The sequence below is a fragment of the Toxoplasma gondii genome, chromosome XI (assembly GCF_000006565.2).
Source record: "Toxoplasma gondii ME49 chromosome XI, whole genome shotgun sequence".
Taxonomy (NCBI): domain Eukaryota; phylum Apicomplexa; class Conoidasida; order Eucoccidiorida; family Sarcocystidae; genus Toxoplasma; species Toxoplasma gondii.
In genome coordinates this window covers 418239-441326 of record NC_031479.1, presented here as the reverse complement: position 1 = coordinate 441326, position 23088 = coordinate 418239, and the positions used below count along the sequence as shown (strand labels likewise).

General features: G+C 54.2%; 4 protein-coding genes across 4 annotated transcripts; 3 read left to right on the top strand and 1 right to left on the bottom strand.

Annotated features, from left to right (window-relative positions):
• Positions 1–1312: 1312 nt before the first annotated feature.
• Positions 1313–3802, bottom strand: TGME49_309020 (PP-loop family protein). The gene has a single exon (XM_002364130.2). It carries the CDS (start codon positions 3579–3581, stop codon positions 1563–1565), a length of 2019 nt encoding a protein of 672 aa, XP_002364171.1. The 5' UTR covers positions 3582–3802; the 3' UTR covers positions 1313–1562.
• A 210-nt stretch (positions 3803–4012) lies between these two features.
• TGME49_309010 (elongation factor P, putative) lies at positions 4013–10141 on the top strand. Its single transcript, XM_018782554.1, has 7 exons — positions 4013–4684; positions 5211–5275; positions 5935–6004; positions 6248–6336; positions 6727–6781; positions 7203–7284; positions 7741–10141. The coding sequence occupies exons 1-7, from the start codon at positions 4330–4332 to the stop codon at positions 7751–7753; spliced, it is 729 nt and encodes a 242-aa protein (XP_018635639.1). The 5' UTR covers positions 4013–4329; the 3' UTR covers positions 7754–10141.
• On the top strand, positions 9430–16826 carry TGME49_309000 (hypothetical protein). The gene is made up of 4 exons (XM_018782553.1): positions 9430–12756; positions 13048–13776; positions 14051–14644; positions 15187–16826. Exons 1-4 carry the CDS (start codon positions 10327–10329, stop codon positions 16582–16584), a joined length of 5151 nt encoding a protein of 1716 aa, XP_018635640.1. The 5' UTR covers positions 9430–10326; the 3' UTR covers positions 16585–16826.
• A 609-nt stretch (positions 16827–17435) lies between these two features.
• On the top strand, positions 17436–23038 carry TGME49_308990 (transporter, solute:sodium symporter (SSS) family protein). The gene is made up of 3 exons (XM_002364127.2): positions 17436–18575; positions 19047–19516; positions 20282–23038. The coding sequence occupies exons 1-3, from the start codon at positions 18345–18347 to the stop codon at positions 21432–21434; spliced, it is 1854 nt and encodes a 617-aa protein (XP_002364168.1). The 5' UTR covers positions 17436–18344; the 3' UTR covers positions 21435–23038.
• Positions 23039–23088: the final 50 nt, after the last annotated feature.

Below are 23088 nucleotides of genomic sequence, written 5' to 3'. Positions count from 1 at the left end.
TCTTGACGTATTTACTTCTCTGCAATCAGAGAGAGCATTTCGTCCTCTTCTTTCTCGTGAAGCAGTTGCTTAGAAGCCCAGGAATCGCTTTTTCTCCACACAGCTGTGTTGCTGGAAGCTGTAGAGAGCTGCATACCAGCGAGTCCAGATAACCTTCATCAAGCCGGCATGACGACTAAGGTTGCATCATTCAGACTGAAAATTTCAAGAGCGAGGGCAAATGTTCTCCTACATCTAATAACGATCAGTGTGAGGTTGGTGGTCCAGTGTCCAGAAGAATTGTATCACTCGAGTGGAGTAGATAAATCACGGGCTCTACCTATAAAATGTGCGTTTCATATATATATATATATATATATACATGTATGTAATCAACGCCTTGCCTGAGACGACACAGCCAAACAGAGAGACATCGAAGAAAATGAATTCACTGATTGCACGCCAAAGACTTCACGACCTTGGGCTGAGTCACCGCGTTTCTATTTTCAAAAGAACTTCTGCCAGCGTGAAAAGAAGCAGTCCTGCCTTTGTGAGTGCTAATGCACATATATATGCTTATGTTCATGTGGGTATTTAGATGACTTCTGTACCGTGCGTGAGCAAACGGAAGAGCGTTGAAAATGCACTGCATTTTCTGACATCTAAAACATAAAAGTTCGCTATGCGCTGTTCGCATCTCGACGCCGAGAAAGGCAGCCTTAGAAAGGGCGAATACCACGTTTCCTTCCTCAGCCACGTTCAACGCAGCAAACGGCTTCAAGTTTGCTATTAGCCTTTTGCTTGAATACTAAAACGTTTTCTTCTTCAGCACCTATTTTTTACTTGTTAAACAACCAATTAATTTTGAGTGTATGTGGAAGCAACAGCTCTGCTCTGTTCAGCCCTTTTTCCCTTAAACTCGTCCACTGTTTCTTTCTCGTCCTCCAGCCCGAGCCACGAGGACGAACAGCTTCAGGCATCGCGGTACCGCACAACAGCTTCATTGTGCTGCTCCACAAGCAACATACATCTTACATGGCAGATTATCTACTCTCTTGTACCTTGTTACCGGAGTAATTCTTTGCTTTTACCATCCCAACGCTGTCAATGACTCCAGCCTCCGAGCTTTTTCCTTACGAATTTCACCCAGACACTGAAATTCGCTGCTTCTTCCAGAAAACGAATTGCAGAAATCAGTTTACTTCTCAAGAACGGAAACACGCTCTGAAAGAACACCTCTCCAGTTTCTCGCTGTCCACGCGAGAACAAATACCGGCCACCATCGCCTGAACGCAATATATATATATATATATATATATGTATATATGTATATATATATATATATATATATATGTAAACATATATGTCCACATGGGTATACATGTGTAGGCCTCAACAAGAATGTAGACACATGCAAACGGAATGGACCCTTTTTCTGTCTGACTGTTCGCGAGGACACTTGAGTGTGCCTCATTGCGTGCGTACAATACCACCCCCATAATGAAACGTACGAGGACATGAGAATCGACAGCAGACGAAATCTCACCCGTTTAAAGATCCTACCACTGTCGTTTACGTCCAGGTCACCATGCTAAAGATCCCCGCAAACCAGGCGTTTGCGAGGCTAGGTCTGAGGGTCTTGTGTTTTCTTTTCTGACGACTGCAGGTTTGATGCTGTCTCTCCTCTCTGAGCAGAGACTCGCTTTGCCTTTCTCGTGGTTCCCCCGCTCGTTTCCACGCATCAATTTGTTTCCTTTCCGTGCATTCATGCCCACAAAGTCCAGCTTGTTTTCGTTGAGGGCCTGGACCAGCGCGCATGCACGACACAAATCGTTCTTCGTGAGGAAGCCGCAGAGCACGCAGGGGCGTAACTGTCCGTTCCTAGCAGGCCCCGTGCCACTCTCGTTCTTCTCCAGGCCTCCTTCGCCTCCATCTCCGCATCCTGCGTTTGAGAGACGAAACGACGCAGAAGACGCGTTTGAGGGTACCGACAGATCTCCGCCGAGTGAGGAAGCGGTAGCCGCCTCGGTTTCCCGTTTATAAGCCGAGGCAGGGGACAACGAGGAAGCCTGGAGTGCGTCGTGTGTTGCGGCAGTTGCTGTGCATTCCCGAAATGCGTTCTCGTGGGTTTCTCTCAGAAAAACGTCGACTTCTGTGCCTGCGGCTTCTTCTCCGCCCCCCTTTCTTCTGACGCTCTGGGTTCTCCCCGCCATGTCTGAGTCTCCGCTTCGACCTTCTCGCCGAGCCTCAGAGTCCCCCGCGTCCTTTGCAGCCTCGGAGGACACACGTGAAGGCACCCACAGCTTCCGCGCCGCATGCAGGAGGTCGAGAACGCGTTGCTGATGTTGGTTGTCCTGGAGCGAGGACAGGAAGTTGCGCACGAGTCCACGGTAGGCGGCTCCGCTGTACGTACACTCCGTTGCGAAGTAGTCGAGCCGATTGAAGTGGGCGTACAGCACTACTTCTCGCTGGTACGAGGCGAGCAGAGGCTTCACGCGCATCACACTCGGCCCCTCGCGCGAGCCCGTGAGCGGCGCGCCCGAGACAGGCAGCCGCTGCATGTCGCCTCGCAAAATATTCATCAGAAACGTCTCTGCTCCGTCGTCTGCGTTGTGGCCTGTGCAGAGGACGTCGGCGCCGATGTCTTGCGCACCGCGTTCGAAGGCCTGCCGCCGAAAAATGCCGCAGAACGTGCAGCTGTGGGTGAAGTCGTCGCTGCGCCCTGCCTGCGTCTCGCGCTTCTTCTCTGCGCGGCCCGGCCTCGCCGCCTCCGCAGACTCGCCTGGACCGACCGATGCGCCACCGCTGCTGCTGCACCCGCATGATTGTGTCGCAGGGGACAGAGACGAGCAGCACGAAGCGGCTGGGCGTTCCGGCGCTCCCGAGCTCGCAGAGGATGGAGACGAGGAGGAAGGCGCTTCAGCGGCTTCGCGCGACACGGGAGGCTCTCCGTCCTTTCCTAGCAGTGCCTGCTGGGCAATTCTGTCCATCGTCCACCCGTGATAGAGAGAGGCGTAGGAGACGACGTGGAGAGGCAAGTTGTAGACCTCGCTGTTTCGCCTCACAGCTGCGAGCGCATGGTCTCTGTACCCCTTGATGCCTTCGTCGACTGCGAGCAGGTGGAGAGAGAGGCCAAGATCCTCCCGCGCATTCAGCGTGTGGAGGACGTGGAGCAGCACCGCAGAGTCCTTCCCACCCGATACGCAGACTGCAACTTTCTGGCCCCGTTGGAAGAGAGAAAAGCGCCGAATAAAGGCCGAGACGTCGTCCTCGAAGGCTCGCACGAAACATGCTCGGCAACTGCGCAGTCGAGACGCCACGCGCAGCAAACTGACTCGCGGAGACCCGCAGAACTGGCAACGCGAAGGCGAGAAACGGACAGAAGACGCGGAAGAGAACGAAGAAGAGGCGGAAGAAGAAGAAGAGAAACCAGAGGAAGAAGAAGAGGAGGAAGAGGAGGAAGAGGAAGAAGCGGGAAAGGGAGAAGAGGAAGAAGAAGAGGAAGAAGAAGAGGAAGAAGAAGAGGAAGAAGAAGAGGAGGAAGAAGAGGAAGAAGAAGGGGAAGAAGAAGAAAGAGCAGAGCTAGCATGCAAGGAATCCATGGTGAGAGAAGATAAGGAAGAGACAAGAGGGCGGGAGAGAACAGCTGGAGGCTTTTGCGTTCGTTGTCTTTCTTCTCGTGTACCTGAAAAGACGGGGGAGGGAGGGTGTCGTAGTGGTTTCTCTTGTCGACTCCCTGTGCTCACATGCGACTGGCCTGTTTATCGCCTTCCCGGGAACCTGACTCTCACCAGTTCCATTCTCTGTCGCCGTTCGTTTCGCTCCTCAGAAAAGGGAGCGAAAAATTTCCTGCTTCCAGAGATATGTGGGGGGAAACTTTCTGCCACAGTGGTCTGTTTTCTTCCCGAGAAATTCAGTCGACTGCAGTGCATGCAGGCGCAGAAAATCCTTTTTTTCTGAGGCACATGCACAATCTCTCCCGGACGTCTGAGATGATTTTTCCAGTGAAGGAAAGCCATCTTTTTCTGTTTCTCTTGTAATCCCCGACTTGTTTTTTTCCCTCTGGATGCAGAAAGAACTCTCTTCGCAGACACGAGACAAAGAACGTCCCCTCTTTTTCGGCGACCTGTGCATGCTCATCATTTTGCCTTTCTCTCGTTACGCATTCGGCCTCCTGCAACTTTTCCCCAAACATTCACTCTCTGCCTGGTTTGCTCCCTTAAACCCGGAAGAGATTGTGTTCTTCTGCTTCTCTTCTCCTTCCTTTTCCTTTTATCTCATTTGCCTCGCGTTGTCAGCTGCTCGGCCCTCTTCACTTTCTCATCGTGTCGCGTTTCCTCCGTTGCCTCAATGGCGGCCGCTCCAGTCTCCAGTATCTTTCCTGTCTCGCGTCTTCCGCAGACGCGCCAGGTTCTCTCTGGGATGCTTCCTCTCCCAGGAAAACGTTCGTCGCTCCCCTCTCCTCTCTCTCCTCTCTCTCCTCTCTCTCTCGCTTCTTCGTTTCCGCTCGGTCGACTGAGGAGAGATACCTCCGGAGGCAATGCATGCAGACCTGCGGAGGGTCCTCTCCACGTCCGTCCAGAGTCGATTGGTTGCTTTGCAAGAAAGACGCCTTGCCCTACCTTTCCTCACTCTCAGCAGGCGAGGCTTTTTGCGACTGTCGGAGTCGGCGACATTCGTCAAGGACATATAGTCGTCATCGATGGTAAGGAAAGCAACAGCGAAGGGGAGAGGGCTCCCGCCGCTTGAGAAGGAGAGTCCTAACAAAAATGTGCTACGAAAGAGCGCCACCTGTTTCCCTGTACATACCCCGAAGACTCTCTTCCTGCCTCTCTCTGCCTCTTCTTCTCCCTGCATCGTTATTTCCTTATTCAACGAGAGGCGGTCCTCTCTTCTCCTTCGTCTTGTCGATGCGGCTCTGTCGCGATGCGTCCCCACAGGCGCTCCTATCTCACTGTCAATGTGCGGATGCGGGCCTGTGCGTTCCCCTCTCTGTATACGTACATAGGGGAACGAAGTGCAAGGGATGACGAACATGCGTATTTGCGCTCCAGTCGGTTTCTGCGGTCCACAACTACCTGAGTGCATGCTTCGCGGTCTTCGCGAAATCTTCTTCGTTCCTGGCATTCCTAAGCTTCTGTAAACGCTGCTTAGCCCCTCTGGCAGTCGACAGTTTTCGGAGGGTTACGGTGCTTCTCTACTCACTGCCAATCTTCCAAACATGCATGCAGGAAAAACCGTGGAAGTCACCGAGTGGCGGCAAATCAAGTCCGGCCGCGGCGCAGCGTCTATTGGGGTGAGAGAAGAAGAAGAAGGAAAAGGAAGACAAAAAGGAGCCGTGAAGAAAAACAGCGGAAAAGAGGAACAGAAGAGGAGAAAAAGGGAGGAGAAGAAAAAGAGAGAAGACAGGAAGGAGGGCAACGAAGGCTACAAGAAGATTAGGGGACAAGACGAGAAAGTCGGAGGAGAAGAGAACACGGGAGAGAAGCAGAGCAAAAGCGAAATGCGAACGTGCGAGAAGAGGAAGAAAACGCGAAGAAGAAGGTTTTTCAAGGACCCCAAGAAAGGCGACGGAAGGTGGATAAACGGGCAGAAGCGGAAGCCGTAGTCGTTGCTGGGTTCCCACAAGCTTAGCGTTAATCCGGTACTAACGTCTCAGATCGGAGCTAGTCTTCCGTGTAAGATGCGCGCTGATTGAGGAATAGCACCGCGAATAGTAATCAAGACTAAATTCTCCAGGAAGGGGAAGAACACCTGGCGAGGAGGGCAGGCATTTTTGTGTGCAAAGGTGACGCAGCTGTTTCCGAGAAACTGCGGTCGGGCTGGATGTACACCGCGGGACCACAGAGAAAAGCGTCACTGTTTCCGGAGAAAAAGGCATTACTGGCGCGCGGACTGACGCGCGGATCTTCGACTCCTTTTGCATCTGGAAATTCCTGCGCTCCGTCTCTGCAGATTTCGTACATCGACCTCGCGACCTTCAAGGCAGGCGAAGCGAACTTTTCTGTGAACAAAAAGCTGGAAGGTCTGTCCGTCGGCGACGCCCTCGTTTTCTCTTTTCTATCTCTCACCTCGCTCTTTGTCGCCTGCTCTGTCGTCCCGCTTTTGTCTCCTTTCAATCTGTTTTCTGGACTCGCTCTCTTTTCTCGAAGCGTGCAGAGACAACAGAAGGTCTTCGTTTTCGCGGTGCATCTGCAGCTGTGAGAGAACCGAGCTCGTTGTTTCCGGTGTCTCTGCAGCGTTTTCGTTTTGTGTCTTGGGCGTGCAGCGATTCAGCCGGAGAAGAAGACTTTCCAAGTCATGTATGTTGACGAAGAGAACGACGCGGTCGTCTTGGCAGATGAGAATTTCGACGAGGTCAGCGCGCATGCAGCGTCCCGGCGTTCGCCCAGTGTCAGGCAAAAATGTGAAACGCTCGTGGCAGGCGCCGAGAAAGGAGGATACAAACAGCCGTTTTTTCCACTCAAGCGACACCTGACTTGCCGTTTCTCTCGCTTCCGAGTTGTCTTTCTACAGTCTCTTTGTGTCTTTCTTGCCATGTCGAATCACTTCTTTCTTCCCTGCTCTCTGCGCTCGGTGCGTTCTTTCCGCTGTGTTTCTTGACCGCCTCCGTCTCCTCTGGGTTGGGAACGCACTGTGCCTCTTTTCCTTTCGAAGATGTCGAAGGTGACCGTCTCGCACAACGCGAGACGGCGCCAGAATCTGTCTGACCGGAAAAGTCTGCGACTTTCCACTGCGTGTCTCCAGGCGGAGTTTCCCCTCAAGCTCTTTGGAGGCTCGTCGGTGATTCCGTTCCTAAAACGTAAGCGCAAGGTGCCGCATGCCAGCGAAGCAGGGAAGAACCCGTTTCATCCCGGGCGCAGAAACACATATGTTTAAATTCACTGCTTTCGTACGACTGTGCCATACACATATTCACATATCTGTACACATGCACACACACATATATATATATATATATATATACATATACATATATAAATAAAGAGAGATAGATGTGTGTGTTAGCTAAAGGAGGCACTTGGCTTCCTCGCTTCTGCATGCGTGGCTCGGGTCGTGATGAACGTTTATTCACAACTCCAAGTGGAACTCTCGGCAAATCCAGTATGTAAATTTACATACGCGGACGTGTGTGTAGTTCCAGAACGCAGACAGATGTTAGGAAGGGCATGTGAGGTTGCGCATTTCGCGTTCTTTTCTGTTTCATGTTTGTTCTCTCTCAGCGGAATTGAAAGTTGTTGCTTCGCTCCACGACGGATTGCCAATAAAAATTTCTCTCCCGCCTGCCGTTGTCCAGCAACTGAAGTAAGGACTTTATAAAATCGTTCCTCGTTTTTAAAGCCTGTCCCTGTGTTCTCACGTGGACATCCTGCTGGGCTCGGACATCCAAGTACCTGTGTGCTTCATATTACCATGTTAGCTGTGTGAAGTACGCTCGTACCCTGGTATGTGCGTGGTATCTCAATTATGCATATGTGTATGCCTGTGAAGCTACGGACATATAGAACACTTATAAGGGCGTCTTATGCATGTGTAAAAGTGGAATTCGAAGTTAAAGATGTCTCCGTTTCTTTGCGGGACACACTGACCCGGTCGTGTTCACACGTAATTTCGAGACTGTGGTGTGGCCTTGGAACTTCCTCTTTTTTCTGCACCGATCCCGAGTACGCATGCGCAACAAGTCAGTCACGTCTCGATTCTCAGGACCTTTGGTTTGACTTGACGCTGTTTGGCGACATGGTCGATGTTTTGTGTATGCAGGTCAAAGAAATGAGAAAAACAGGGGAAGCGACGGCTTCTCGCAGGCTGTGGTTCCTCCGCTTCCCAATCACTGCTGTCTCTGATCAAATGCACTGCCTGAATCTTTGCAGAGGCTTTTAAACATTCATAAAGACTTATATCGATACCTCATGCATATACGTAATCCGTTTTAGATGCACCGTGCCGTCTAGCTAGCTGCAGCGAGCAGCGCATGTAAGATGCGTATAGGCCTGGAGTCCCACGCAGGCTTCGTGTAGGTAAATGGAGTTATTTTTGTAGACAAATGTGTCAGTCTGGTGTGGGTAGAGCGCAGAGCGAAGGCTGAAACTGTACATTCTTTATGCTAGCCGCTGGCGTCCGCGCTGGCATTCCGGTGCTCCTCTTTGCGCGACGAGAGCCGACAAACAGAGGTTCAAGCTGACTGTTTTCTCCGAATAAACCGACAATTAAAGAGACATTCTCAGTATTCTTTTCTGTCACCCATTTCCTCCGAAATTGCGAGCTCGGATTCCTTATGTTGTACGCTCACCTTTCATTTGCAGACACAAAGCCTTCAGAGTTCTCGTCTCTCGTCTGTGTTTCTTGGCGTCGTGTCCCCCGCTTTTTCTCCCGTTCTTGTCTTTTGAAAGACTTCCTTTGTGTCTGCGTCTCACCCCACCACTACGTTATGTCTGCCTCACCCGGAGCACGAAGCCACGCGTCGTCCTTTCCAATAGGGAACAGCAGGGACCACACTTACACCACAGATGGCCACACATTCGCACGCGACACATTATGTTCTACACGAAAAAGCAAAACCAGCGCGTCTTCTCCGTCAAAGGAACTTGCAGTCACGTCCATGCCTAACTGTGCGCATCGACCGACATCAACACATCTGGAACAACACCTGCACACCTTTATTTATACATGTTTGTGTTTTCCTCACTGCAGTCGACACCTGTATGCAGGCACATATTAGAGAAAGACAACTTCCAAGAGAGGCGGAATCGGTCGCCATTTCGCGTTTGCGGATAGTCAGGGACCCTAAGACCTGCAACGCAAGCGTCGACGAACACCTGCCAGGTGTACAGACACCCTCACAAACTGCTTGCCTTACCAGAGTTTAAAGGCAGACGTTGGGAGTCTGTTTCCACGCGGGGCCGTTCAACTGCACAGACGCCGACCATTGCTGCCGAGCTACTTGTCCGATGACAGTCTCACACTAGACGAGCTCGAGTCCTGCCTGAGTTGCGCCAATGAAACTGTGGAGAAGCTTCCCGGAAATGGTACGGACCCGAAACCGAGACTGCGCGTAGTTCCAGCTGCGGAACGCCACTTTTGGGTGCAAGACAACCGCCGCTGAAAAACGAAGAAGCGCGCGAGACACCCTGCAGTCACCGTGCCGAGGCCTGGGCCCTCTCGTCCGACTGAGGAACCTGGATTAGCGATGTGCATGCATTTTGCCAAGTCCCTAGTGCAGCCCCGAAGGCGGAATGAGGAAATGATGCAACGTGGCAGATTTGACGCATGGTGTTGTACGAAAAGCAGACGGATTCAGTTTGCATGTTTCAAGAAAGACATCTGCGGAGAACCGCGCCAGAAAGTTTCGCGGCTATTCGCTAACAACGGGCTTTCCAGTCGGCGCGCATGCAGACGACCCAAATCGCGGAAAGCACAACGGCTGAGCTTTTGTTTCTCTGGTCCGTCCATGTTTTTGCCACGGTGCCACAGTAAGGGCGTAGAACAGCCTCTTTCTTTAGGGCAACAAAATCCGCGAGGGTAGTCCTCACGCGAAAGTTAAGCCGAGTTGCAGCGGAGTTTCCTCTGGACCGGCACGGCGAGTCACGCCGTACAACGGACGGTGACGAGAAACTCGGCTTCAGGACACAACCTCATGGACACTTTGTGCACATCTGCTAACGCAAATAGGTACGTCCTTTCCACTACAACCATAAATAGGAAGGTATGTGGGTCCTCTATCCACACGGACCGATGTGGGCTTCCTCCTTGTCTTGTGCGTTGCCCTAAAGTTACCGCGTCGCCGCTGTTCTGTGGTGCTGAGAGGGAAGCAGAAAGCGATGGATTCTCTTCCTCGATGGACGGCTTCGTCGGCATTCACATCTCCCAGGCCGGTTCGGGACTACAGGAGAGGCAGCAGGCACCACAACTGAGGCGAAAGACAGCAGACTTTTCTCTTACATCTGCGTCTGGCCTGCCTTCATCGTTCTCCCTTCCCCTTTTCTTTCTCTCTTTCTCTGTTTTTCTGATTGTCTGCTGCATCTATGGTCTCCTCAGATGTCGCCTTCTACTACCTCTAAGTTTTCGTCTGCACCGTTTTCTTCTCACATCACACGGTTAACGGAAAATCGCAGGCCACTTGAAGAGGATTTCTCGTTTCCTGGCCAGCCCGCGCCGGCCGCCGCTCAAATGAAAAGTCTCAGAGCCTCAGAGAGCGCGCGGCGGGTTCCTCGCAGCCAGAACGTTCCTGCTTTCTGTGCTTCTTCGCACGAAAATCCCTCTCAGATAACGGGCAGGCTCTGCCTGTGACGCAACTTCGCCACGCGTCCCTTCTGCCCGCGGTCTTGTTCGCCTCTCCCTCTCGCCATCATGGCACCGCTGCTCATGCAGCTCTGGAAGAGGGGAGGAGACGTTTTGCCTCCTTTTGTGCCATCTTCGTCTAAACCCTTGTGCCTCCCCTCAAGGTCTCCCTCGCAAAGCGGCCCGAGAGTCAAACTTGCTCCAGGCGACGCAAAGGCACTGGCAACGGAAGCACGCGTCGGCTGTCCGTCTCTTCCGCGCGAAGACAGGAGACGCGCCGCCGCGCCTCTTGCCCGACTGCCGTCTTTCTGCTGGAGCCATGCTCGCTTCCCCAGCGCTGGTGGCGGGGACAGAGCTGCTGGCACAATCGAAACGGGAACACCCCACAGAAAGAGAAAGGCGGAAGGTGGAGAGCGAGGAGAAAGTAGAGAGCGAGGAGAAAGTAGAGAGCGAGAAGGAGAAGGAGAGCGAGGAACGCAAGATCGGCGAGAAGTGGAGGGAAGCAGAGAGGGAGAGCGATGGAGAGCAGTAAGGCAGAAAGGCAGGGTGGAGACTCAGAGAAACCGAAGGGGGAGTGACGAAGTTCCTACGCGCGACTGGTCCACCATCTATGGTAGAACCAGTCTCAGATTTTTTTGGGACACTGAGGGGATCTGGACAGCCCGTCTCCTCGGGCCTTTGGGAGAAAGCTGGCCACTGGCAGACTGCTGTTCTGTCGAGGCGGGGGAAGGCCGAATCCCTCGCAAAAGGCTCTTCTCCGTCGCGCTTCCCCGCTCTCACAGCTCGACGAAGCGACACAACATTGACGCTTCTCGGTCTTCTTCCGCCTCTCCTTGGAAGGCTTGCGAGGTGGGCTGGGAAGAGCGAAGCCGCTGGCTTGGCTCCGAGCGGTGGAGAGCAGAAGCGAGAGACGTGGAGCAGGAGGAGACGGGACAGGGCGCTCAGGAGAAGACTGGAGTTGCAGGAAATCGCGGGCCGTGTGACGGGGGCTTTCCTGATCTGAAGGAGAGCCAGAAGAAGAGGAGGCACTTCGTTGCTCCACCGAAGAGAAAAGACAGAGAGGAACGAGAAGGGAGAAGAGACTGGACTGAGTGTGAGCACGGGGAAGCAAGACTGGACGCAGTCCAGGGAGACGGGGCCGCAGAGGCAGTCGCCTGGATGCAGGGGCAGGACGAAACGAAGAGGCAACTTGAGACGCTTCTGCCAACGACGAAGCACGTCGCACTGTGGCTGAATGCGCTGGCGGGAGACCTGGAGCGCATGCAACGCAGACAGAACCAGCAGCCGAAGAGAGTGGAGATGCGGGTCGCCGACGCACCTCAGGGGGGACTCTGGCAACTCCTTTTCGATGCAGCCGCCGCAGCTAGAGCGACTTGCGAAAAAACGCATGCGGTAGCAAATAAAGAAATGAGTAGCTCATCCCGTCATGGAAAAGAAAGCACAAATGGCCACCGCCAGTCTCAAGGACGGCTGCCCACGTTGCGTCTTCCCTCTTCTCTCTCGCCTTCTTCTATCTCGCCTTCCTCTTCTGCTCGCTCGTCGTCCCCCGCTTCTGCTTGCCGCACGGCCGGCGCGTGTTTTTGGGTGTGGGCTGTGGAGCTTCTGTGTCGGCGTCAGCGAGAAGAATGTGAAGGAAGGTCTCTCGAGTCACACAGGATGGAGAGCTCTTTTTCACCTTGTTTCTCTCCGCCCTCAGTCTCCTGTCAGTCGTCTTTGTCTCTACTTCACGGTGACTCCGTCTCTTCTTCGTCTCCGTCTCCTCCCTCTTCTGCGGCTCCTCTTCCTTCTTCGTCTTCGCTCCCTTCTTCGCCTTCTACCTGCGCTTCTCGCCCGCGCGTCCCGTCTCTCCGTGGCTTGGCGATGGCGGCCAATGCATGCGTTCGACTGCACAAATGGGGGCGAGAAAATCCGCAACTCGCCGCCTCTCTCTCTGCGTGTCCACCGTGGCCCGCTTTTGCGCCGAGTGCACACCCGAGAAGCGCAGAAAAAAACCTGCCAGCCTGTTCCTCGCGACCTGTTTTCTGTCTTCCCGAAGAAGCGAAGAACGAACGAGAGAAACGAACAGCGAGGTCAAGAGAAGATGAGGCCTGTTCGTCGCCTGCGCTCGCTGTCGGGGCTTCCTGTGCCGCACCGCCTCTGCCTTCGCTTCGCGACCTCCGCGCCTGTCTCCTCGCGCTTCTTCTTTCGATCAGAAACTGGGAAGCTGCTGCCCAGGAGATGAATGAGCAAGACGCGTCTCTTCTCGTGCATGCATGCGCAACGGCTGAGCTCTTCTTTCCTCCCCTTTTTTCAGCTCTGTCACTGCGCCTCCAGGCAAGGCGCACGCTTCCACCACTCGCGAACAGGCTTCACACATCATCTGAAGAGACCTCTTCCAGAGAAGAAGATGCGAAACCGAACAAAGACCGGGAGAATCGGGATGACTCGGGTACGCCTCGTCCCACTGACCTCCCTTCTTCTCTTCCGTCGAAGGAAATGGCTGCTTCTTCCCCCCCTCCGGTAAGCGTCCCCAGTTTCCGTCGCCTTCCCTGCGCTCCTCTTTCGCGCTCAGCAGCTCCGCTGCCGGCGTCTCCCTCCCCATGTGAACCGTCGGCCGTGTCTTTGCCTCTCTCATCTGCGGTGTCTGCGCCTTTACAGTTTGCCTCCAATTCCTCTGCAAGTGAGTGTGTTTCTTCTCCCTCGTGTCCTATTCCTTATCTCAAAATTTCGGCGGGTTTGTCATCTTCTCCTTTCACTTCTCCCACCGTCAACGAAAAAACGACTTATCCTTCCTCTCCGGTACTCGCACAGGCAAAGCACCACCAGCACGCCTCGCTAGGGACTGAACGTCTGCCAGCTCTCAGTGACGCAGGAGCGCAATCGGCAACAACGACTCCAGCCGGAAGAGAAGAAGTGGATTTCCTTTCGTCCTTCTCCCCCCAAGGACTCAGCCTCCTTCTCCACGGCTTCGCTGCTCTCCGGGTGTCTCTGCCGCCCACGCTGGCCTCCCGTCTCGCGCGCTCTGCGCTCGACAAACTACACGCAACCAGTCTGGCTGAGGCGACCGAAAAGACGGAGAGGCGCCAAGCTGGACGGATGGAAGAAGCGGGAAGAGTAGCAGTCGCGGGGGGCTTGAATGGCAGGCGAGATGCCTGGCTGGGCAGTGGTGTGCAGAAGGCAGAAGAAGAGCGGCAGCGTTCTTTAGCGCCCGCCAGCCACGGGCCCGATTTCCAGGGGTCTCAGATGAAAACAACGAGACCGGACGGTGGAGCAGGTGAAGCTGGAAAAGGCACAGATGCTGGAGGACAGAGCAGGAAAACAGGAGAGGTTTCAGGTGTCTGTACACCCAAACAGGCGGTACGACTGGTGTATGCTTTGTGCGAGTTGCCCGACGTACCTCATCCTTTGGCGAAACATGCGGCCGTGCTTCTCTCCCAAGGGAGGCTGAAGACGCATCCAGAGAGTTTCTCCATTCAAGGTAGACTATTGGCTTTGCGGTGTTTTCTCAACTTCGACGTCCGCGAACCGGAAGGCATGCACGTGAGTTCAGAAATTGCTTTCGCTTTCCGTTCGTCTTCGTAGCGACCCACGCAAGTGTACGGCAACCATCCCACAAGTGCACTGTCCTTTTCACGCTTTATTTATATTTCAGCTCGAAACAGGTGTAACGTCTGTGCAAATGGGACATGTATTTACACACGCTTGCATACGTATACATACATATATATATATATGTTTTGTACAGAACACACTCGGTTTTTCGCATCTGAATAATGTTTCGGTTTGTCCGTTGTTTATTCCACTGTTTGTGCAGGCGATTTTTCTGTCTCTCCTCTGCCGCGGGGTCCCTCGTTCTTCTGGGGCAATGTCTGCCTCTTCCGCGCCTTTCGTGTGCTCGAGCTCGCCCGCTTCTCTTTTTTCCGAGCAGCACTTCGCTCTGCTTCTTCATCTCTTGGCGACGGCGCAAGCCACTGGAGCACTGGTGTTTGACTCTTCAAGCGGCAAGAAAATCTCAGTCAGCCACCCCAAAAGTCCTCTTCTTGCCGACGCGAAATCCCGTTTACTCGCTGACCAGCCTCTGGGCGATCCAACAGTTTCAGGTCTCGATGCACCGGCAGCAGCCAGAGCCCCTGGTGTCCCCTCGGGGCAGGTTTCTCTTTTCTCGCTTCTTCCCCAATTTCTCCGAACTCACTTGGCGCACTTTCTGCCTGTCGCTACACCCCAGGGTCTCTCCAGTGTCTTTTCAGCAGTCGCCAAGCTGGACGCCGGCAGAACGGTTCTTCATGTGAACAACCGTCTCCTCCCTCTCTCTGGCGAAGAGCCTCTGCACATTAGGGGAGATCGCGGCGGCGTGCTGTACGCAGACAGTCTGCTTGCAGCCAGCTGCTCTCGTCTCCTGCTGTCCAACGTAGGCCTCCAAAACAGAGAGTGAAACAAGGACCCTCAGCACCGCACCCCACACATGTATTCGTAAACATACATGTAGGGGGCCTTTTCCGCATCGTATCGTTCTGGTTTCCCTCGTTCGCCATCGCCATCCTGAGTTCCGGATTGCTTCTGTCTCCCACTTGAACTCCTTGTACACAGAAGTTCACAAACCGAAAACACATGCCTGTAAATGCTCGTCTGTCCAGTCACAGACTCGTATCTGTGCAAGACTTTCAGCTTGTCCTCTCGTTCGAGCGATAGATCCTGACTGTTGGCAAGCCGCTATATGTCACGTGGAAACAAAGGCGGAAATAAGACGCAAAGTTCGGAGTGTGGCAAGGGATGCTTCAACTAGTTAGAAAGGTGACGCGTCGACGTTTTTGCGGTGTATGTTGAACGGGAAGGTGGGGTCATGCAGCACTCTCGAGTGTTCTGGTCTTCTACAGCCGACCGCGTCTATTTCCTCTTGAGTCCGTAAACCACGCAAATCTCAATTCCCTTCCCTGCTCGGTTTGTCCTCAGAGAGCAGAGCCTCGCCACTTGATTGCATGCTGCTTCGCAGCGGCTGCGTCATTCGCCGGAACTCCACACTGGCACGCGGCGTTGCTTTTCCACGCGTTCCACGTTCCCGTCGCAGGACGCGCTCTCGCCGCGGGTGTATGTACACCGGAGAGAGGACATGGAGCGGCCGCAGGCGAAAAAATGGAGCAGCTCCGAGATGCGTCCGCAGTTTGTGCGTCCGCCGACGGCGAAACTTCAACCATCACGTGGCCAGCAAAATTCATGCAACCTTCCCTGTTCAGCCTTCTCACTTGTCACTCAGAAACGCAGGCTCGTAACTCCACCGGAGCGGGCGTTTCGTTCCATTCCTTTACGACTCCTGCGAGCGAGACGCAGTTGCCTCGCCGTTTGAAGGCGCCTGACAACGTGCAGTGGGCGACTGCCGTCTTCCGCGGCCAGACTCAATCCACAGAGGCGGGCGATGCCGCATGCTGCCTTAGTTCTGCCTCCAGCAACGTGGCGGCGGACGAAAAGAGACAGAAACAAGGAGAGAGTCCGATATCGGAGGGTCGAGAACTGCAGCGTGGGAGCCGTGGACACCCTGTGTTAGCTGCGGACAGATCAGCGTGTTTTCAAACAGGGTTTAGCACCACAGAAACGATAAATGTGACGACGACAGTTCAGGCACTGAGTGCATGTGGTGTGACAGTACAGACGGTCTCTCAGCTTCAGGCTGTGCTTCTGCACTTGGCTTTTGAGTTGGGTGATATCGGAGGACTCTCAGCTCTCCACCTCCGTGTCCTGCGCGCGTCAATCTCCATTTTGGATTACTTTCTTCACACTTCGCTCCCTTACGACCAGATGAGGGACGAACCTCTGGATGACGGGAGGAAACCGTCCAAGTCCCTTCTCGAGTGTCCCGACACAAAATCCGATTTGCCGACGTTCGTGGGAGAACACTTGAGTTCGTTATCACCTTCGTACGATAGGGAAGTCTGTGGAAAGCATGTTTCTTCCTTTGATTCATGTGAAACGGACGGGGGTAGTCAGCCTCACCCGGCAATGCAGCAGGCATGTCCCCGTTCTCCCATTAAATCTCAAGGGAACGTGTGTAAAGCAAAGTTGAGAGGCCGCGGCAATGACGGCAATGCCATAGGGGAGGTCAGTCCCCACTACCCTGATTTACAGAGTTTGTCCAAGAGGGTGAAGTCGTCTCGTTTACACTGTGAGGTTCTAGACACAGTGCGTAGCGTGGTACGAGTGGAACGAAAATGTGAGAGTCACGGAAACACGCTGAAACACCCTATGCAGAAAGTCGGTCCGTGTCTGATGGTGTCCGAGGCACTGATTCCGCCGTATGTAGTCGACATAGCGGTCCTCCCTGTGAACCGTTATCGAGGGAGCTGTAATTGGGTGTGACAAATGGAGAACTGCGGGGGCTGAGGAAGTCGGCGTACTTTCATGGTTTTCTCGAAAAAAGAGTGTTTTGCTTTTGCGTATCTGTTCCGGTATTTGCGCCTCTCGTTTCTCGTTTTTTCTACACCACAGGCGTAGCTGCTCACTTTTTAGCCCGTTTCGGGTCCGAAAGAAACGATGTGTCAGCGTGGTCGACTCTTGGCAAGAAAGTCACGCGTTTGTCGTCTTTTTCCGCCTCACGCCGGTCGAAGGATTTCAGTCGAATTTATGTGCCCTTTCTAGATCACAGAACTGAACGATTCGATAGTTCTCTCGGGAAACATGTCTCAGTCAAGCCTATATGGGTACGAGATACACTTTGCGCGAAAGTGCCGGGTCTCTGCTTCCGATTCCTGTAGTGGAACGTGGCCGTTCTCTATCATCCTACACGCGGTGGTTTAGGAACAACACAAAACTGCGTCTTTGTGGCAGAAACGCGCTACTGGGCAGCAGCTGCCCGCACATACGCCGCAGAGACCGCAGTCATCTCCGACCCACAAGAGGCTGGACCGTAAGAGTCAGACACTTGCCCTTCCTAATTCTGTTCAGGAGATAGTTTTTTTTTCCGATAACAAGACCCTTCGACACTCTCTTGCTGTTCTAGATGGCAGGAAACGTGGGCGTTACTTCCGGCTGTACTCGTTGTGGCAGTAGATTACGGCATGTACGATTCAAGGGTGTGAGTGTTGTGATTTTACGACGTGGAGAAAGTCCTCTGTTCGCAAGGAGCTCACGCGTTCTTCACCGAAGTACGGAATTTTCAAAAGACGCGTTCTAACCTGCTGCAGACACGTCAGGCAACCTCCGGTGAGACGGTGAGGGTCTCTCGCTGTCGGTCATCGCTATGCTGTTCACAGCACTGCGAGCCTCTGCATGCGCTTGCAGTCACCAGAGAGAACATCCTCGAGGCGAAAAAGCTCTGAGAATAAACACACCTTCGCAAGTCTCCGCGGAAACATGCGTCCCCTTACTCGTGACCGTTCAGCAGTCAGCACACCTTGTCTTGTGCTCTGCTCGCCAGCGAGATAGGACACTCACAGTGGAGGCGGCGTCGGCGCAGAAAATGGGTCTGTACACTGCTGGATGTTTCTCAGTTTCTAGCCGATCTGGCTGCCACATTGTTTTCCTGTCCGGCAGGTTCCTCCAATTGATTGTTTTGGAGGAAACGCACAAACTATGCGCCCGAGGAACAAGAGCAGCGGCGTGGCCAGAGTGGACCTCCAGTGAGGGGCGATGCCTTGCCTTGAGCGAGACAGCGCGTTGACGCGACAAGCGTGCAAGCGCTTTTCTTCGTTGTTTTGACCAGGCACTCGTTTCTCTGTCGCATCTTTGACATTCTCTCTCTCACGTAGCATTCCTTCCATGAAAACTGAGACTAGTGGGCGTACCCGCGAGCTGCGTTCTCTAACATGTCGCCCCTCCACAGCACCGCAGGTGACGTCGTTTCCTGATCTCGAACTCAGGCATTCGGAATTCTTTAGGAAAAGCCGCGTCTCAGGACCTGCAGACGCCATTTGTATCGCCTTTTTGGGGCTATCTGCCCCGGTTTTGGCCGTGTTATCTCGCCGTGTCTGCGAGACTCGCGTGGTGTGGGGACGCGCAGCAAACGGCGCGTTTCCTGCGCCGCGGAACCTGCAGTGCGTTTTGACCTAGCCCTTAAACTAGAAGGCATCTGAGCGTCTCCGCACGGTCTCCTTCGACGAAAAACAAAGACACAAGCGGAAATGGCGACAAATCCCGACCGGCAGGCGGAGACCTTGTCTCCAGGACACCAAGGCGAGGTGAATGGCGCGAACCGGGACTCCTGGGCGCGAACCCTCGACAGCGAAATGGCGACCATCCTTCTCAGCGTCACGCTCTGTGTCTTCTCGGGAGTTGTTCTGCTCTCAGTACTCCGTCGGCAACGCGGAAGAAAGCATTTCTGCGGTTCCCCGTTCTCGCTGAGCCGCGCTAAGGTAAGGCTTATCCGGTCTCGAAACGCGGAGTGGTTCACGCCTTTCGGGGACCCCAGACATTCTACAGAAAACGTGGAAGCAAACGGAGAGACGCTTCTGCCTCTCTCCCTCTCTGGAGTCTCGGTCCTGGGGTACCGCTGAAGCTCCACCAGCAGGCTTGCGTGTCTTTGTCAGCGCGGCGCGCGCTCTCCCGTTCCCCCCATGCATCTGTGTTTCTCTCTTGAAAGCAAACCGATGCATGCTTGTCGAGACAGACACTTGCTAGTCTCCGTGGTCACGGCATTGGGGTCGTTTGCCCATCGCAGTTTGGCCTGTAAAACTCGGAACGCGTTCCACCTCTCCCATTCCTCTCCCCCACTGGTGCGTGTCTCCCTGCTCTCGCGTGCTCCTTTTGCACTCTCCCCATGCCTCTCTCTTTGACTGCCTGACCTTTCCCTGTTCCGCATGTTCTCTCATGATCTGTGTCCTCAGAAAGCGCCTGAGCCGCTTGCATGCGAGAACACGGGCGTCTTGTGCGCCGCGGGCTCCGACCTTTTTTCCTCGACTTCTGCGCCTTCTCTGGCGTCCCCTAGCCCGGAGTGTCTGCGCGAGAAAGCCTCTTCGACCCTTCAGGCGAGTGGCATTTCTGGAGTCGAGTTCGCAGACGAACGATCGAAGCAGACTGTCGGGGCCGCGGCTGTCGTGCGGCGTTCTGCGTCCTTCATCAGCGGCGCGCGGAACCGGTCGGCGCTCTCTCTCGCGGCTTCCTTCTTCTCGTCAGGCGTCGGCACCTGGATCTTCTACTGCCCCCCTCAACTCTCCTCTCTCTACGGCGTCTGGCCTGTCGTTCTCTACGCCGTCGCCATCGCCTTGCCCCTGTGGATCCTCATGTACGCCGGGCCGATCGTTCGAGAAGAAATGCAGAGACACGTCGCGTTTGGACTCACCGACTACGTTCACCGGTAGGGCATCTCCTAATCAGAAAGGGAGACTCAGAGAAAGCAGGGGTGAGAGCGAGAGACAGGGAGACAACACCGAAACTCGGGTGGCACACAGAACGAACTGCAGAGAGGGAGACAGCGAGGAAGACCTCGTGAAAAAGAGGGAGAAATGGCGGAGATGGTCGTACACACGGTGGGCGAATCGGGTCACAAAAGTCTAACTCAAGGGTCGACACTGGAGCGTTTGCCCCACGAGTCTACAGGAGGCATGCATTGCTGCCAGTCTGTGAACAGTGCCGCAATTCGTCCTTCTGGTTTGTCCGTGTCGCCAGAGAATCCCTTGTAGAGAAGAGCGGATCAAGGGTCCTTTTTGGGGAGATTCAGCTGGCCTCAAGGGGATTATGCGAGTGCGACCACGCACCGTTCTTTGCTTCTCGCTTCTACACTGTGCCGATGCGTACCATTCTCCAAAAGGCAGGGTCCTACGCGGTGTTTCACCCACTTTAGATTGTTGTGTCTTCTGGCCGGTTATCTGTCACATCCCCCTGTCTGTTTGAAGCTGCGCCTTGATACGTGCCGGAGAGAACCAGCTGGGCTTAAGTTCCACAAGCGTCTCCAACCTAGTCTCCTTTCTTCTGCTGCGTCTCAAAGTTTTGAGTCAGTTCGATCTTTGTATATGGAGCTGTTTCATTCGAACAAGGGTACAGAGCGTGTGTATGCGAGCTTTGGGCCGTGTTCAGACACACTGTTCCATCTTCGTTTCCTGTTGTCCTGCTCTTTCTGCAGGCGTTTCGGGCGGAGCATGCAGATCGTGACAGCCGTCGTGAGTTTTTTTTCGACGGTCATGGCGATGGCTGGAGAGTTGGCCTTTCTGGCTGCTGCGGCGCAGACTTTAGCTCCGTCTTTTCCGCGGCTCGCAGTGATTCTCTCGGTTGCCATGGTGACCTTCACGTACACGGCTTTCTTGGGCACGAACGCGTCTCTGGAGACGGACAACTTGCAGGGTATTCTGTTGCCGTTGCTCTTGTTGATCGTTCCCATATGCGCCTTCATGCACTCGCAGGTCTCCCAGGATGCGTGGAAAGCGGCGGCTACGTGGACAGCCGAAGGAGCGTCCTCGGGGGTCCTCATGGTGCTTTCTTGTTGTCCGGCCTACGCCATGGATCAGGGCATGTGGCAGCGAGTTATGACCGGAAGCGGCTCGCGCGAGGTTCGCTTTGGCTTGTTCGGCGGTTCCTTGCTGGTTCTGATGACTGTGAGCCTTCTGGGAGTGACGGGGATCGTCGCGCGCGCCACTGCCGTGACTCTCGAGACTCAGGGTTTCACCGTCGACGAGGATAGCCTGGTTGCGGCGCCCTTCTTCTTCCTCATTCTGCCTTCCCTCTCTCGCGGCCTCGTCGCGGTCGTCTTCGTGCTCGCGGTTATTCTTACCGTTGGGTCCGTGGACACGTTCCAGAGTGCACTCCCGAGTCTCGTGGCCGGGGAGCTGAACACCAAGGGCGTCTCGTTCGACTGGGCGCTCCTGGTCTCTTTCATCGCCAACTTCCCTGCCGTCCTGCTCGCGTACCACTGGACGGAAAGTTTCATTCAACTCCTCCTGATCGGCAACCTCCTCACTGCAGCAATCTTCCCGCCCATCTTCCTGGGTCTTTGGAAACGGACTACGGCTCTAGGCAGCGTTGTAGGCTCCATCGCCGGAGTCGCCAGCATCTTCTTCTCTGGCTTGCTCTTCACCGGCGGAGACTTGTCGATGGCTGCGCGGTGGATCGTTCTTCCCCTCGGCATGGGTGACCCGACTGCTGTGTACACATTCCTTACAGTCCCCGTCACTGCAGCTCTCATCACGATCTGTGTGTCTGTTGTCCTGCCGCGAAACACCGCGTCGCCTTGCGAACGCATCGAGTCTAGCCTCGGTCCCAGAGCCGCTACTGCCGTTTGAGGTGGGATGAATCCAGCAGGAAAGACACGCGTTTCCTTCCACGCAATCGTGCGTGGCTGCGTCGCACGCAGCCTGTGTCGAGAGTACACGGGGACTGTGCTGCGTGGAGTGTGTCGACCAAGCAGCGCAGACCGGAAAACGAGAGTGGCGGGTGAAGACTAGGAAAGAGAGAAACAGAAACGAAGACGGCCCCGAGAGCCGAAAACTGTTCAGATCAAAGTCTTGTCTTGAAAATTCGCCAACAATCAAATCGCACCGGGACTGGAAGCGAGCCGGTGCTCCAGGTGGGGCAGCCCAATCGCCACGCCGTGTTTAAAGAGTGTGACGTCGACCGGGAGAGTCAAGCAACAGAAAAGGGGCTGCGAAGGCATTCCGAGCAACTTTTGAAGCTGGACACGCGGTGCCGTGTTAGGAACGGGGCGTTGGAGACGGTTACAAAGGTCAGCCAGTGATATCCGTTAGCAAGGCCGCGCAGAGCGGGACCCTTGTCAGACGGGGGGTCGCTAAATCACGCCTCGTGCGAACATGCCAACAGAAACACGAAAGCGTTTTCCGCGGAGCAGGGAAAAACCATGGCGGACTTGGAGATGCCAGAGGCATGAATATATATCCGATTTTCAGGTCAAAAAGGAAGGAATGTGCCATAATACTCACGGATGTCGACCCCGTGCTAATGAGGAACTCTGGCGAGGGGGAAACCTGGCTGTCACGAAGAAACAGGTTTTCGCGGGGATGCCCGTGAAAGAAATTGAAGACAACACTTCTTAACTGTGTACCTAAGGGGTTCCAGCGTCCGTTGTCGCTTCGGCGTTTCCAGAGTTGCCGTTGCAGAACGAAAAAGAACACTGTGGAACGGTTGATGTTTTGCGTTGCTTGCTGTCAGTCCACGGTCCTCTTAATGGCGTGGCCACTCATCAATCGCAAGGGAATCTTGAGTCTCCGAGCCGCAGCACGTCAAAACCGGGAAGCACGGTGGGGACAGAAGAGTGTCCGTTTTTGTGTCGGCGTATCACCGCCCCGAAGAGCCACGGCAGTTCCCCGAAAGCAAGTGTGCAACCGTTTTGACATTTTCTTATCCTCCGCTGGTGTCTGCCTTCGTCTCGTCGCTTGTCGGGCTTCTCCGCGCAAGAGAACGTTCCCAGACAAAATGGAGAATTTGAGATCCGCAGGATGTTTTCCGACGCAGTGCGGCTATGGTGTAAGGGTGCCCAAGACATCATATGCCATTTTGTCAAAGACGGTGCGGACAAGCGCAGTGTTTTTTTTCAAAAGAAGTTTACATGTCCCCAGTAAACTCCAGTTTTTCTACAGAGGCAACGGGAAATGGTGCCCGTGAGGGGTGCCAACGCGTCTGATCGTCTTCTTTCAAGGTGCGTGTCTTTATTTTCTTTTCTTTTGAGTGCTTCCGTTTGGCCGCATCACGCTTGTCTTTTTGTAGATGCGCATCTCCAATTTACTAAAAGATTGTTACCACCGGTTTCTATCGATGTATTGTGCCGAGAGAGAATAGTGCGCTGAAGCTTGCATAACGCGAATCCCCGTAGCGCAGAGACGGTGCGAACATTTGCTTTTATCCTCCTGCGTACGTGAAGTAGAAAATGGGGAACGGTGAACCTTTATTCCCAAGAAAAAAGTAGCAACTCTACGAGAGCTC

Excerpts from the sequence above, each read along its gene's own strand:
- TGME49_309020 (XM_002364130.2), bottom strand. The coding sequence starts at position 3,581 with ATGGATTCCTTGCATGCTAGCTCTGCTCTTTCTTCTTCTTCCCCTTCT.
- TGME49_309010 (XM_018782554.1), top strand. The coding sequence starts at position 4,330 with ATGGCGGCCGCTCCAGTCTCCAGTATCTTTCCTGTCTCGCGTCTTCCG. Across the intron at positions 5,276-5,934 it reads GCGGCGCAGCGTCTATTGGG|ATTTCGTACATCGACCTCGC; the intron begins GTGAGAGAAGAA and ends CCGTCTCTGCAG. Across the intron at positions 6,337-6,726 it reads CAGATGAGAATTTCGACGAG|GCGGAGTTTCCCCTCAAGCT; the intron begins GTCAGCGCGCAT and ends GCGTGTCTCCAG.
- TGME49_308990 (XM_002364127.2), top strand. The coding sequence starts at position 18,345 with ATGGCGACAAATCCCGACCGGCAGGCGGAGACCTTGTCTCCAGGACAC. Across the intron at positions 18,576-19,046 it reads TCTCGCTGAGCCGCGCTAAG|AAAGCGCCTGAGCCGCTTGC; the intron begins GTAAGGCTTATC and ends CTGTGTCCTCAG. Across the intron at positions 19,517-20,281 it reads CTCACCGACTACGTTCACCG|GCGTTTCGGGCGGAGCATGC; the intron begins GTAGGGCATCTC and ends CTCTTTCTGCAG.
- TGME49_309000 (XM_018782553.1), top strand. The coding sequence starts at position 10,327 with ATGGCACCGCTGCTCATGCAGCTCTGGAAGAGGGGAGGAGACGTTTTG. Across the intron at positions 13,777-14,050 it reads GCGAACCGGAAGGCATGCAC|GCGATTTTTCTGTCTCTCCT; the intron begins GTGAGTTCAGAA and ends CTGTTTGTGCAG. Across the intron at positions 14,645-15,186 it reads CTCGTCTCCTGCTGTCCAAC|AGAGCAGAGCCTCGCCACTT; the intron begins GTAGGCCTCCAA and ends GTTTGTCCTCAG.